General features: G+C 36.0%; 1 protein-coding gene across 1 annotated transcript in view; it reads right to left on the bottom strand.

Annotated features, from left to right (window-relative positions):
- The window catches only part of LOC128661205 (cytochrome P450 2C38), a 233,922-nt gene that overhangs the window by 59,003 nt on the left and 159,338 nt on the right, over positions 1 to 15,581 (bottom strand). Inside the window, exon 9 of the mRNA XM_053715461.1 lies at positions 2,661 to 2,802. Within this exon, the coding sequence (XP_053571436.1) occupies positions 2,661 to 2,802 (142 nt within the window). The remainder of the gene's footprint in view (positions 1 to 2,660; positions 2,803 to 15,581) is intronic.

Raw genomic sequence — 15,581 nt, 5'->3', positions numbered from 1 at the left:
ACCATAAAGACACAATACACAAACTGCACTGTTTCATGTAATCATATGTAATCACACAAACATTTATTCAACCATAAAGACACAATACACAAACTGCACTGTTTCATGTAATCAGATGTAATCACACAAACATTTATTCAACCATAAAGACACAATACACAAACTGTACTGTTTCATGTAATCAGATGTAATCACACAAACATTTATTCAACCATAAAGACACAATACACAAACTGTACTGTTTCATGTAATCAGATGTAATCACACAACCATAAAGACACAATACACAAACGGCACTGTTTCATGTAATCAGATGTAATGACACAAACATTTATTCAACCATAAAGACACAATACACAAACTGCACTGTTTCATGTAATCAGATGTAATCACACAAACATTTATTCAACCATAAAGACACAATACACAAACGGCACTGTTTCATGTAATCAGATGTAATGACACAAACATTTATTCAACCATAAAGACACAATACACAAACGGCACTGTTTCATGTAATCAGATGTAATGACACAAACATTTATTCAACCATAAAGACACAATACACAAACTGCACTGTTTCATGTAATCATATGTAATCACACAAACATTCAACCATAAAGACACAATACACAAACTGCACTGTTTCATGTAATCAGATGTAATCACACAACCATAAAGACACAATACACAAACGGCACTGTTTCATGTAATCAGATGTAATGACACAAACATTTATTCAACCATAAAGACACAATACACAAACGGCACTGTTTCATGTAATCAGTTGTAATTACACAACCATAAAGACACAATACACAAACGGCACTGTTTCATGTAATCAGATGTAATCACACAACCATAAAGACACAATACACAAACGGCACTGTTTCATGTAATCAGATGTAATCACACAAACATTTATTCAACCATAAAGACACAATACACAAACTGCACTGTTTCATGTAATCAGATGTAATCACACAAACATTTATTCAACCATAAAGACACAATACACAAACGGCACTGTTTCATGTAATCAGATGTAATGACACAAACATTTATTCAACCATAAAGACACAATACACAAACGGCACTGTTTCATGTAATCATATGTAATCACACAAACATTCAACCATAAAGACACAATACACAAACTGCACTGTTTCATGTAATTAGATGTAATCACACAACCATAAAGACACAATACACAAACGGCACTGTTTCATGTAATCAGATGTAATGACACAAACATTTATTCAACCATAAAGACACAATACACAAACGGCACTGTTTCATGTAATCAGATGTAATGACACAAACATTTATTCAACCATAAAGACACAATACACAAACGGCACTGTTTCATGTAATCATATGTAATCACACAACCATAAAGACACAATACACAAACTGCACTGTTTCATGTAATCAGATGTAATCACACAAACATTTATTCAACCATAAAGACACAATACACAAACTGCACTGTTTCATGTAATCAGATGTAATCACACAAACATTTATTCAACCATAAAGACACAATACACAAACTGCACTGTTTCATGTAATCAGATGTAATCACACAAACATTTATTCAACCATAAAGACACAATACACAAATTGCACTGTTTCATGTAATCAGATGTAATCACACAAACATTTAAAGTTAAAAGGGACACTAAACGCAATTTTTCTCTTTCATGATTCACGTAGAGAATACAATTTTAATCAACATTCCAATTTACTTCTATTATCTAATGTGCTTCATTCTTTAGTAATCCTTTGTTCAAGAAATAGCAATGCACATGGAGGAGCCCATAACATGAGGCATCTATGTGCAGCCACCAATCAGCAGTTACTGAGCTTATCTAGATATTTTCAGCAAAGGATATCAAGAGAATGAAGCAAATTAGATAAGAGAAGTAAATTATAAAGTTGTTTAAAATTGCATGCTCTTTCTAAATCATGAAAGAAAAAAAAAATGGGTTTCATGTCCCTTTAACTACTTCCTTTTTAACTCTTTAATTTTGTGCCAGTTAACAATCACTCTTTTATCAACAGAGCCATCTAGTGGTACAATAAATAAATACATTCAAGACATTTCCATGTATTAAAAGATGACCACTATAAACAAAATGTATTAGCAAAGATCACTGCTGACTAGAACTACTCTAACCACCTACACATCCTCCTATTAGAGTGCTACTCCAATTATATTCATCCTAAAGCACCACTGGCAAATCCAATTCCCTGTTTAACCCCTTGGGGGACATGGCCTCCAATTCCTAGTTCAGTAATGCCTCTTGTTGTTTTAAAAGTTTTTCACAATCCCCGTCTCTTAGGCATCTTGATCTGATCACAGTTTGTGTCTTTATGGTTAAATAACAAAGATGTTTGCCTTTTACCATAGTGCTGTGGGAACAGTTTACTGGTGGAATATTTGGTGAAACAGAGAATCAAGTCTTACATGCACTGTTATACTAGAACAAACTGTTGCTCTACCTAAAAGTTGTTTTGGCTTATAAGCTAGTGCTTTTGGGGGACGGGTTGTGTGACCCCCATTTAGCTTTGTTCGCAGACTCTTACAGAATGACGGGTATTTTTATGGGGGACGGCTGGCAACCCTACCACCTACCACCTGTGGTGTAGACTCTCACCTGCAGAGAACGCCATAAACGCTGGTCTTGTCTGAAACTGACCCTTATCATCAAGAAAATGGCCTGGGTTGAACTCATCAGGAGTCTCCCACTGTGTTGGGTCATTCAGCACTGAAGAGAAGAAAGAGATAATGGTTGTGCCCTGTGTGAGGAGAGAAAAGCAATATTACAATAAATACAATATTACAATACAGATATGTGGCTTTATAATTTATCTCAAGACTGTAGCCCTCAAAAGATTTTTAAATGTATAAGGGCTATAATGTTATTTCTGTAAGTTAGCTGCAGAGACAAAACAGTCCTAGTTATCAAACTGTGTGCCTCTTTCTCAAGGTCTTCAGAATGGGGGAGTAGAGTGACCCCTCAATGTGCAGTTTCCCTAAACTGATGGTGAATTTATGGATCTGATGTCTTCTAGTGAGGGCAATGCAAATAAATAAACAATGCTTAGATAACAAGTGGAGTGCTAATGAGGGCACAGGGTGGGCTATTCATATTGTGGCAACGTCGGCTTAGCGCATCTTTGGGGTAGTGCGAGCAATAGCAAGGACATGAGTTTTTTAGTGCTGCCAGAGGAAGATTATTATGTGAGGAATTTATCAAGGTGGCGATATCCGACCTCCAGTACCGAGGCTTTAGGTAGAGTTCTAGTATTTTAATTTTCACTTATAATATTGAAGTGGAAAAGTAAGCGCTATAGATCTAGCAATGTTAGTGCACCATAAAACTAAAATTGTTATACTCCATCTGTAATCTAGGCTCATATAAATAGTACATGGACATGCCCTATAATCCTATCATAACGATAAACAAAAAGCATTCATATGTGACATGAAGTTATCACTTTAGAGGCTTTGCCCTCACATGCATGGCTTGCAGAGGGGCTTTGGGCATGTGCAATAAGAACTGTGTATTAACCTAAAACATCTTGTCATATAAAGTATGTTACACTGGATTTGTCTCACTTTCTTATAGAAATGTAGAAAGTACCCTAAGTAAGCTACAGATCTACAAATGGCCATTATCAGCTCAAATGAACAGATTAGCCATCACCAACTGACACAGCATCCTGACGTTCATTGCCTACTGACAGTGTCCTGCTGGTCATTATCTGCTGACAGTGTCCTGCTGGTCATTATCTGCTGACAGTGTCCTGCTGGTCATTGCCTACTGACAGTGTCCTGCTGGTCATTGCCTATTGACAGTGTCCTGCTGGTCATTGCCTACTCACAGTGTCCTGCTGGTCATTATCTGCTGACAGTGTCCTGCTGGTCATTATCTGCTGACAGTGTCCTGCTGGTCATTATCTGCTGACAGTGTCCTGCTGGTCATTATCTGCTGACAGTGTCCTGCTGGTCATTATCTGCTGACAGTGTCCTGCTGGTCATTATCTGCTGACAGTGTCCTGCTGGCCATTATCTGCTGACAGTGTCCTGCTGGCCATTATCTGCTGACAGTGTCCTGCTGGTCATTGCCTATTGACAGTGTCCTGCTGGTCATTGCCTACTCACAGTGTCCTGCTGGTCATTATCTGCTGACAGTGTTCTGATGGTCATTATCTGCTGACAGTGTTCTGATGGTCATTATCTGCTGACAGTGTTCTTCTGGTCATTAAATGCTGACAGTGTCCTGCTGATCATTATCTGCTGACATTGCCCTGCTGATCATTAACTGCTGACAGTGTCCTGCTGATCATTAACTGCTGACAGTATCCTGCTTGTCATTATCTGCTGACAGTGTCCTGCTGGTCATTAACTGCTGACAGTGTCCTGCTGATCATTAACTGCTGACAGTGTCCTGCTGATCATTAACTGCTGACAGTGTCCTGCTGATCATTATCTGCTGACAGTGTCCTGCTGGTCATTAACTGCTGACAGTGTCCTGCTGATGATTATCTGCTGGCAGTGTCCTGCTGGCCATTATCTGCTGACAGTGTCCTGCTGGTCATTATCTGCTGACAGTGTCCTGCTGGCCATTATCTGCTGACAGTTTCCTGCTGGTCATTATCTGATGACAGTGTCCTGCTGGTCATTATCTGCTGACAGTGTCCTGCTGGTCATTGCCTACTGACAGTGTCCTGCTGACCATTATCTGCTGACAGTGTCCTGCTGGTCATTATCTGCTGACAGTGTCCTGCTGGTCATTAACTGCTGACAGTGTCCTGCTGGTCATTATCTGCTGACAGTGTCCTGTTGGTCCTTAACTGCTGACAGTGTCCTGCTGGTCATTAACTGCTGACAGTGTCCTGCTGGCCATTATCTGCTGACAGTGTCCTGCTGGTCATTAACTGCTGACAGTGTCCTGCTGATCATTATCTGCTGACAGTGTCCTGCTGGTCATTATATGCTGACAGTGTCCTGCTGGTCATTAACTGCTGACAGTGTCCTGCTGGCCATTATCTGCTGACAGTGTCCTGCTGGTCATTATCTGCTGACAGTGTCCTGCTGGTCATTATCTGCTGACAGTGTCCTGCTGGTCATTGCCTACTGACAGTGTCCTGCTGGTCATTGCCTACTCACAGTGTCCTGCTGGTCATTATCTGCTGACAGTGTTCTGCTGGTCATTGCCTACTGACAGTGTTCTGATGGTCATTATCTGCTGACAGTGTTCTTCTGGTCATTAAATGCTGACAGTGTCCTGCTGATCATTATCTGCTGACAGTGTCCTGCTGGTCATTATCTGCTGACAGTGTTCTGATGGTCATTATCTGCTGACAGTGTTCTTCTGGTCATTAAATGCTGACAGTGTCCTGCTGATCATTATCTGCTGACAGTGCCCTGCTGATCATTAACTGCTGACAGTGTCCTGCTGGTCATTAACTGCTGACAGTGTCCTGCTGATGATTATCTGCTGACAGTGTCCTGCTTGTCATTATCTTCTGACAGTGTCCTGCTGTTCATTATCTGCTGACAGTGTCCTGCTGATCATTATCTGCTGAGAGTGTCCTGCTGGTCATTAGATGCTGACAGTGTCCTGCTGATCATTAGATGATGACAGTGTCCTGCTGATCATTAGATGATGACAGTATCCTGCTGATCATTACCTGCTGACAGTGTCCTGCTGATCATTACCTGCTGATAGTGTCTTGCTGATCATTACCTGCTGACAGTGCCCTGCTGATCATTATCTGCTGACAGTGTCCTGCTGGTCATTAACTGCTGACAGTGTCCTGCTGATGATTATCTGCTGACAGTGTCCTGCTTGTCATTATCTGCTGACAGTGCCCTGCTGATCATTATCTGCTGACAGTGTCCTGCTGGTCATTAACTGCTGACAGTGTCCTGCTGATGATTATCTGCTGACAGTGTCCTGCTTGTCATTATCTGCTGACAGTGTCCTGCTGATCATTACCAGCTGACAGTGTCCTGCTGTTCATTATCTGCTGACAGTGTCCTGCTGGTCATTAGATGCTGACAGTGTCCTGTTGATCATTAGATGATGACAGTGTCCTGCTGATCATTACCTGCTGACAGTGTCCTGCTGATCATTACCTGATGACAGTTTCCTGCTGGTCATTACCTGATGACAGTGTCCTGCTGATCATTATCTGCTGACAGTGTCCTAATTGTCATTATCTGATGAGAGTGACCTGCTGATCATCTGCTGACAGTGTCCTGCTGGTCATTAACTGATGACAGTGTCCTAATAGTCATTGCCTGATGAGAGTGTACTGCTGATCATTATCTGCTGACAGTGTCCTGCTGGTCATTAACTGATGACAGTTTCCTGCTGGTCATTATCTCATTATCTGCTGACAGTGTTCTGCTGGTCATTATCTGCTGACAGTGTCCTGCTGGTCATTACCTGCTGACAGTGTCCTGCTTGTCATTATCTGCTGACAGTGTTCTGTTGGTCTTTATCTGCTGGCAGTGTTTTGCTGGTCATTATCTGATATCTTATATATATATATACATGAGTATATAAAGGTATATATACATACATATATTTTTATATATATATATAGATGAGTATATAAAGGTATAGATATATACAGATATATATATATATATATATATATATATATATATAGATGAGTATATAAAGGTGTATATATATATATATATATATATATATATAGATGAGTATATAAAGGTATAGATATATACAGATATATATATATAGATGAGTATATAAAGGTATAGATATATACAGATATATATAGATGAGTATATAAAGGTATAGATATATACAGATATATATATATATAGCTGAGTATATAAAGGTATAGATATATGCAGATATATATATCTAGATGAGTATATAAAGGTATAGATATATACAGATATATATTTTTATATATATATATATATATATATATATGAGTATATAAAGATATATATATATATATAGATGAGTATATAAAGGTATAGATATATACAGATATATATATAGATGAGTATATAAAGGTATAGATATATACAGATATATATAGATGAGTATATACAGGGAGTGCAGAATTATTAGGCAAGTTGTATTTTTGAGGATTCATTTTATTATTGAACAACAACCATGTTCTCAATGAACCCAAAAAACTCATTAATATCAAAGCTGAATAGTTTTGGAAGTAGTTTTTAGTTTGTTTTTAGTTATAGCTATTTTAGGGGGATATATGTGTGTGCAGGTGACTATTACTGTGCATAATTATTAGGCAACTTAACAAAAAACAAATATATACCAATTTCAATTATTTATTTTTACCAGTGAAACCAATATAACATCTCAACATTCACAAATATACATTTCTGACATTCAAAAACAAAACAAAAACAAATCAGTGACCAATATAGCCACCTTTCTTTGCAAGGACACTCAAAAGCCTGCCATCCATGGATTCTGTCAGTGTTTTGATCTGTTCACCATCAACATTGCGTGCAGCAGCAACCACAGCCTCCCAGACACTGTTCAGAGAGGTGTACTGTTTTCCCTCCTTGTAAATCTCACATTTGATGATGGACCACAGGTTCTCAATGGGGTTCAGATCAGGTGAACAAGGAGGCCATGTCATTAGATTTTCTTCTTTTATACCCTTTCTTGCCAGCCACGCTGTGGAGTACTTGGACGCGTGTGATGGAGCATTGTCCTGCATGAAAATCATGTTTTTTTTGAAGGATGCAGACTTCTTCCTGTACCATTGCTTTAAGAAGGTGTCTTCCAGAAACTGGCAGTAGGACTGGGAGTTGAGCTTGACTCCATCCTCAACCCGAAAAGGCCCCACAAGCTCATCTTTGATGATACCAGCCCAAACCAGTACTCCACCTCCACCTTGCTGGCGTCTGAGTCGAACTGGAGCTCTCTGCCCTTTACCAATCCAGCCACGGGCCCATCCATCTGGCCCATCAAGACTCACTCTCATTTCATCAGTCCATAAAACCTTAGAAAAATCAGTCTTGAGATATTTCTTGGCCCAGTCTTGACGTTTCAGCTTGTGTGTCTTGTTCAGTGGTTGTCGTCTTTCAGCCTTTCTTACCTTGGCCATGTCTCTGGGTATTGGACACCTTGTGCTTTTGGGCACTCCAGTGATGTTGCAGCTCTGAAATATGGCCAAACTGGTGGCAAGTGGCATCTTGGCAGCTGCACGCTTGACTTTTCTCAGTTCATGGGCAGTTATTTTGCGCCTTGGTTTTTCCACACGCTTCTTGCGACCCTGTTGACTATTTTGAATGAAACGCTTGATTGTTCGATGATCACGCTTCAGAAGCTTTGCAATTTTAAGAGTGCTGCATCCCTCTGCAAGATATCTCACTATTTTTGACTTTTCTGAGCCTGTCAAGTCCTTCTTTTGACAAATTTTGCAAAAGGAAAGGAAGTTGCCTATTAATTATGCACACCTGATATAGGGTGTTGATGTCATTAGACCACACCCCTTCTCATTACAGAGATGCACATCACCTAATATGCTTAATTGGTAGTAGGCTTTCGAGCCTATACAGCTTGGAGTAAGACAACATGCATAAAGAGGATGATGTGGTCAAAATACTCATTTGCCTAATATTTCTGCACTCCCTGTAAAGGTATAGATATATACAGATATATATATAGATGAGTATATAAAGGTATAGATATATACAGATATATATAGATGAGTATATAAAGGTATAGATATATACAGATATATATATAGATGAGTATATAAAGGTATAGATATATACAGATATATATATCTAGATGAGTATATAAAGGTATAGATATATACAGATATATATATATATATATCTAGATGAGTATATAAAGGTATAGATATATACAGATATATATATATATATATATATATATATCTAGATGAGTATATAAAGGTATAGATATATACAGATATATATATATATATATATATATATATATATATATATATATATATATAATTATGATTCGCACTCCTTCAATTTATTATCACTGACTCATTAGATTGATCTGATTTTTAAGTTAATGTCAGATCAAAACTGTGCTCGGGGGGATACAGAATTAAATATAAAAATAAAAAGAGAAATTAGTGGGGAACTTGTCCACACTACACAGTTACCTTTGTCCGGCACCAGAGTATAGTGGTAGTATCCAAATACTAGTAGTATATAAGAGCTTGATTCCTTAATCACTATGCAAACAATTATTACAATAAATTCATGTTTCTTGCATCATTCACCATGTAAATATAAAAGGTAACATACAAGAGATAATACTATTTATGCTCATATGATTTATTTGCTGGCTATTTGCAATTTAAATATATACAGATTAACGAACGTGGGCCCACTTGGTGTGCACAAACCGCTATTTCCTTATAGCAATATATAAAAAGTTCAGTTGTTAACAACCATAGTTATTTTCACAAGATTGTAATTTCCAATAATTGTGTTTCACCAATCTTCCATCATATTATTAATCTTGGATTTGTAAGGGCTTTAAAATGTTCGTTATAATGACGGTGCCGATAGTAAGACTTAACACTCTAGGGGTTGATATATACACATATGTCTAATCAATACATACTGTCTGATCAGATATCTCTCAATAAAAGGGGCGATGCCATGATCAGATACTTTTTTTCACTATACTTACTAAGTTTCAGGCAGTTATTTTTAACATTTCATAACGCTACTAGGCAATGTCCTGCAACAATTCCCATTTTAGTTCAGATTTTATTTTTTAATCTTTTGCACACTGATATCACTCTTATAAGATTAATAAGTATTTACTTATTCATACACATAGTACATTTATGTGTTACTTTCTTCGAATGGATGTCTATAATATTAGCACTATTGACTGTGGTTTAAAGAAACCATGACTACAGTTACCATGGTGATTTGTATTCACTCACACACATGATCGGCTAGCGTGTTATATAACTATGGTGATCTGAATACACTTGCACATTTGGTCCGCCAGTTTGATTCACTAGTTGAGGTGTACTCACATATTGACACTAAGTTTGTGTTTGTTTAGGAAACATTAAGTATAACTGTGTTTGTTTGAATTCAATTTTGTACTTTAAGTATTATTGCCGAAAACCGGAAGTGAGGTATCACAACTTCCGGTCGCGGCTTACACGGTGGAACGAAATTTTGGCGCACTTCCAGGAGGGCACTAGATTTGTGTTTGATATTCTCACACTATAAAAGGTTTGATTTTTGTCTGTTTTATATGCTGATGAAGGGGTTGTGAACCCCGAAAACGTTCCTCAATAAAAGGTTTTTGTGGAAGTCATGCGAGTGCATCCTTATCTTTATATATATAGAGTATATAAAGGAATAGATATATACAGATATATATATAGATGAGTATATAAAGGTATAGATATATACAGATATATATATATATATATATATATATAGATGAGTATATAAAGGTATAGATATATACAGATATATATAGATGAGTACATAAAGGTATAGATATATACATATATATATATATATATATATATATATATATATATATATATATAGATGAGTATATAAGGTATAGATACAGATATATATAGATGAGTATATAAAGGTATAGATACAGATATATATAGATGAGTATATAAAGGTATAGATACAGATATATATAGATGAGTATATAAAGATATAGATATATACATATATATATATATATATATATATATATATATATAAAGGTATAGATATATACAGATATACATATAGACAAGAATATAAAGGTATAGATATATACATATATATATATATATATATATATATATATATATATATAAGTATATAAAGGTATAGATATATACAGATATACATATAGATGAGTATATAACGGTATAGATATATACAGATGTGTATATAGATGAGTATAGAAAGGAAACAGATTCCGCAGCAAAGATGTAATGAAGGACTATGAGAGATTTGCAAGTAAAACGGTATTTAATACATCTCAAAACGTGTATAACATAACAGGCACAGCAAAACAAACCCGCTGACGCGTTTCCCGCTTCACAAGCGGTTCATCAGAGCTGGGGAAAAGGTGTTACAAACAGCTGTTAAATCACAGGTAACAAAGGTGAGTAGCCAATCGGCATACAGTATTCTCACCTACGTCTCAACAAATCACAGACATGTTAGTTTACATTGTCAATAAAGTTGATACACATACATTCTAAATAATCATGTACATACAAAGGATCGTTAAAACAAAAACACCAATTCTAAAAAGAGTAATATGTCAAAGTACTGAATAGCGGTACCCTTTTGCAAACAACTAGTGCAGCTGTCATTACATTTGAAGTAACAAAGTTCCGCATTATAAAGTTCCCACAATATAAAAGTCAAATGCAAGCAAGTATCTTTTAGGGCAAATGCGGAAATGTGTTACAATATAACGACCATACTTGTTAAAAAGAAACTGTAATCGTATATAGGATATAATTATATATCTGAGCACTCAGAATCTTATTAATAAATTTGATAACAACACTAGGACTGAATATATAATTTGAGATGTGAACGCTCCAGTGATTTAGTCTAATACATCCCATTTATTACATATGTTACCCAGTCATTGGATTAGCAATGAAAATCCAAATTTATATTTGAATTTGGAGTTTCACTTACACCAGTGAATAGAACATGAAGTATGTATTAACTTTATTTAGGCATCAATGAACAGTTTGATATCACTTATTTTGTTAATCCCTAAGGGGGAACCTGTTTTTAAAGTATAGATCCAATAGATCTCTCTCTTACTCAGAGCTTTATATCTGTCACCACCTCTGGAGTTCACTTTCACTTGTTCAATACCTTGGAAACGAAAATACCTAAATTTGTCAACATGTTCAAAAAAATGCTTAGCCACTGGTGTTTTTGGTACATCTGCCTCTAGGGACAAAAGGTGTTCTCTAATCCTATCCTTTAGGCCCCTAGAGGTGAGACCCACATATTGAAAATTACAATGTAGGCAAGTTATGAGGTACACCACAAATGTAGAGCTACAGTTGATACGTTCCCTAATATTGTAAATAATATTAGTATTTGTTGAATGGAAAGTATCCCCTACAAGAGCATAATCACAGCTCTTGCACGGTCTCACTCCACATTTGTAGAAACCACATTTTTTAGACAACCAATTGCCTGTTTTGCCCCCCTTCATCAAGGTATTACTATTGGCTCCAAAGCTAAGATTCTTATTTATTTTATCACCTATGGTATCAGATCTATAGGAGATAAATTTACAATTTCTCGATATTACTTTGAGATCTTCATCCATTTCCAATAAACATTTATTGAGGTCCATTAGAGATTTTGAATGGAAAGAAGGTTTTTTATTCTCGACTATAGATGCAGTTTCCCTGTATTCATGCATACCGCATGAACAAGGATTAAGTGCAATTAGAAGAATGCTCCTTAGGTACTCTGGATATGATGATAGTTTAATTGAGTTTATAATAGAAGCTATCTCTTTTTTGCTACATCACAACTACTTCATGTATAATGGCGAATTTTATTTACAACTTAGAGGGACAGCGATGGGGGCAAAATTTGCCCCCTCGTATGCTAATCTATATTTAGCTGATTTTGAAACAAGGAAGATCTTTAATAATGATAATCCATACAAAGATGACATTCTGCTATATACCAGATTTATCGACGATATTCTGATAGTCTGGGGGGGGTGAAATAGTAAATCTAGAGAGATTTGTTGACGATATGAATAGTAATGATAACAACCTCAGTTTCACTTATAATGTCTCAGGTGATAGTATATCCTATCTAGATGTACTAATAGGACACAATGAGAACTCAATTATCACAGAGGTATACAGAAAGGAGACCTCTGGGAATACAATTTTGAGAGCTGATTCACTACATCCAAAACATTTGAAAAAGGGAATCCCCAAAGGCCAATATATCAGGTTAATGTGTAACTGCAGTACATTAGATGGCTACTGGAAACATGCAAATGAGTTAACTGCACGCCTTGTTGACAGAGGTTATAACCTAGAGGAATTAACCAAAATTGCTAATTTAGTCTCTAGTTTCAATAGAGGCAATTTACTTAAAGATAAACCCAAGAATAGGAATGTGACCCATAGCAGCATTGGTATTAATTTTATAACCAAATTCAGTAACCAATATGATGCTATTTGTAATGTCATTAGGAAAAGGTTACCCCTATTGGAAATGGATGAAGATCTCAAAGTAATATCGAGAAATTGTAAATTTATCTCCTATAGATCTGATACCATAGGTGATAAAATAAATAAGAATCTTAGCTTTGGAGCCAATAGTAATACCTTGATGAAGGGGGGCAAAACAGGCAATTGGCTGTCTAAAAAATGTGGTTTCTACAAATGTGGAGTGAGACCGTGCAAGAGCTGTGATTATGCTCTTGTAGGGGATACTTTCCATTCAACAAATACTAATATTATTTACAATATTAGGGAACGTATCAACTGTAGCTCTACATTTGTGGTGTACCTCATAACTTGCCTACATTGTAATTTTCAATATGTGGGTCTCACCTCTAGGGGCCTAAAGGATAGGATTAGAGAACACCTTTTGTCCCTAGAGGCAGATGTACCAAAAACACCAGTGGCTAAGCATTTTTTTGAACATGTTGACAAATTTAGGTATTTTCGTTTCCAAGGTATTGAACAAGTGAAAGTGAACTCCAGAGGTGGTGACAGATATAAAGCTCTGAGTAAGAGAGAGATCTATTGGATCTATACTTTAAAAACAGGTTCCCCCTTAGGGATTAACAAAATAAGTGATATCAAACTGTTCATTGATGCCTAAATAAAGTTAATACATACTTCATGTTCTATTCACTGGTGTAAGTGAAACTCCAAATTCAAATATAAATTTGGATTTTCATTGCTAATCCAATGACTGGGTAACATATGTAATAAATGGGATGTATTAGACTAAATCACTGGAGCGTTCACATCTCAAATTATATATTCAGTCCTAGTGTTGTTATCAAATTTATTAATAAGATTCTGAGTGCTCAGATATATAATTATATCCTATATACGATTACAGTTTCTTTTTAACAAGTATGGTCGTTATATTGTAACACATTTCCGCATTTGCCCTAAAAGATACTTGCTTGCATTTGACTTTTATATTGTGGGAACTTTATAATGCGGAACTTTGTTACTTCAAATGTAATGACAGCTGCACTAGTTGTTTGCAAAAGGGTACCGCTATTCAGTACTTTGACATATTACTCTTTTTAGAATTGGTGTTTTTGTTTTAACGATCCTTTGTATGTACATGATTATTTAGAATGTATGTGTATCAACTTTATTGACAATGTAAACTAACATGTCTGTGATTTGTTGAGACGTAGGTGAGAATACTGTATGCCGATTGGCTACTCACCTTTGTTACCTGTGATTTAACAGCTGTTTGTAACACCTTTTCCCCAGCTCTGATGAACCGCTTGTGAAGCGGGAAACGCGTCAGCGGGTTTGTTTTGCTGTGCCTGTTATGTTATACACGTTTTGAGATGTATTAAATACCGTTTTACTTGCAAATCTCTCATAGTCCTTCATTACATCTTTGCTGCGGAATCTGTTTCCTTTCTGTGACTTTCAAAATAGGGGTTTGGAGAGCCCCAGCGGCAATGGAAGTATATGCCTGTTAAACCGGTATCACGCCGATACTTAGGAAGGCCCTGGATTACAACACTCTGTACATACGGATGCTCGGTGTTAGAATGTGCAAACAGGACTGCTACAATTACAGCAACTGAATATCATAGATCATTCTACACTGAGAGGGTGCCATCTGGGTGAGTCCTTACCTTTTTTACTTACACTTGGAAATGTCTACCATATAGGTGACGTCCGCATAAGTGGGACTCGTTGATAGAGTTGGTTTCACCTACATGTACTTTACGTATAACACTATTTACATTGCATCAATGCTGAGAAGTCTTACCTTGTAATCTATATAGATGAGTATATAAAGGTATAGATATATACAGATGTGTATAGATGAGTATATAAAGGTATAGATATATACAGATGTGTATAGATGAGTATATAAAGGTATAGATATATACAGATGTATATAAAGGTATAGATATATACAGATGTATATAGATGAGTATATAAAGGTATAGATATATACAGATATATATATAGATGAGTATATAAAGGTATAGATATATACAGATATATATAGATGAGTATATAAAGGTATAGATATATACAGATGTATATTGATGAGTATATAAAGGTATAGATATATACAGATGTGTATAGATGAGTATATAAAGGTATAGATATATACAGATGTGTATAGATGAGTATATAAAGGTATAGATATATACAGATATATATAGATGAGTATATAAAGGTATAGATATATACAGATATACATATAGATGAGTATATAAATGTATAGATATATACAGATATACATATAGATGAGTATATAAAGGTATAGATATATATACAGATGTGTATAGATG

The sequence above is a fragment of the Bombina bombina genome, chromosome 5, assembly GCF_027579735.1.
Source record: "Bombina bombina isolate aBomBom1 chromosome 5, aBomBom1.pri, whole genome shotgun sequence".
NCBI lineage: Eukaryota > Metazoa > Chordata > Amphibia > Anura > Bombinatoridae > Bombina > Bombina bombina.
This window is presented reverse-complemented; position numbering and strand designations above follow the sequence as displayed.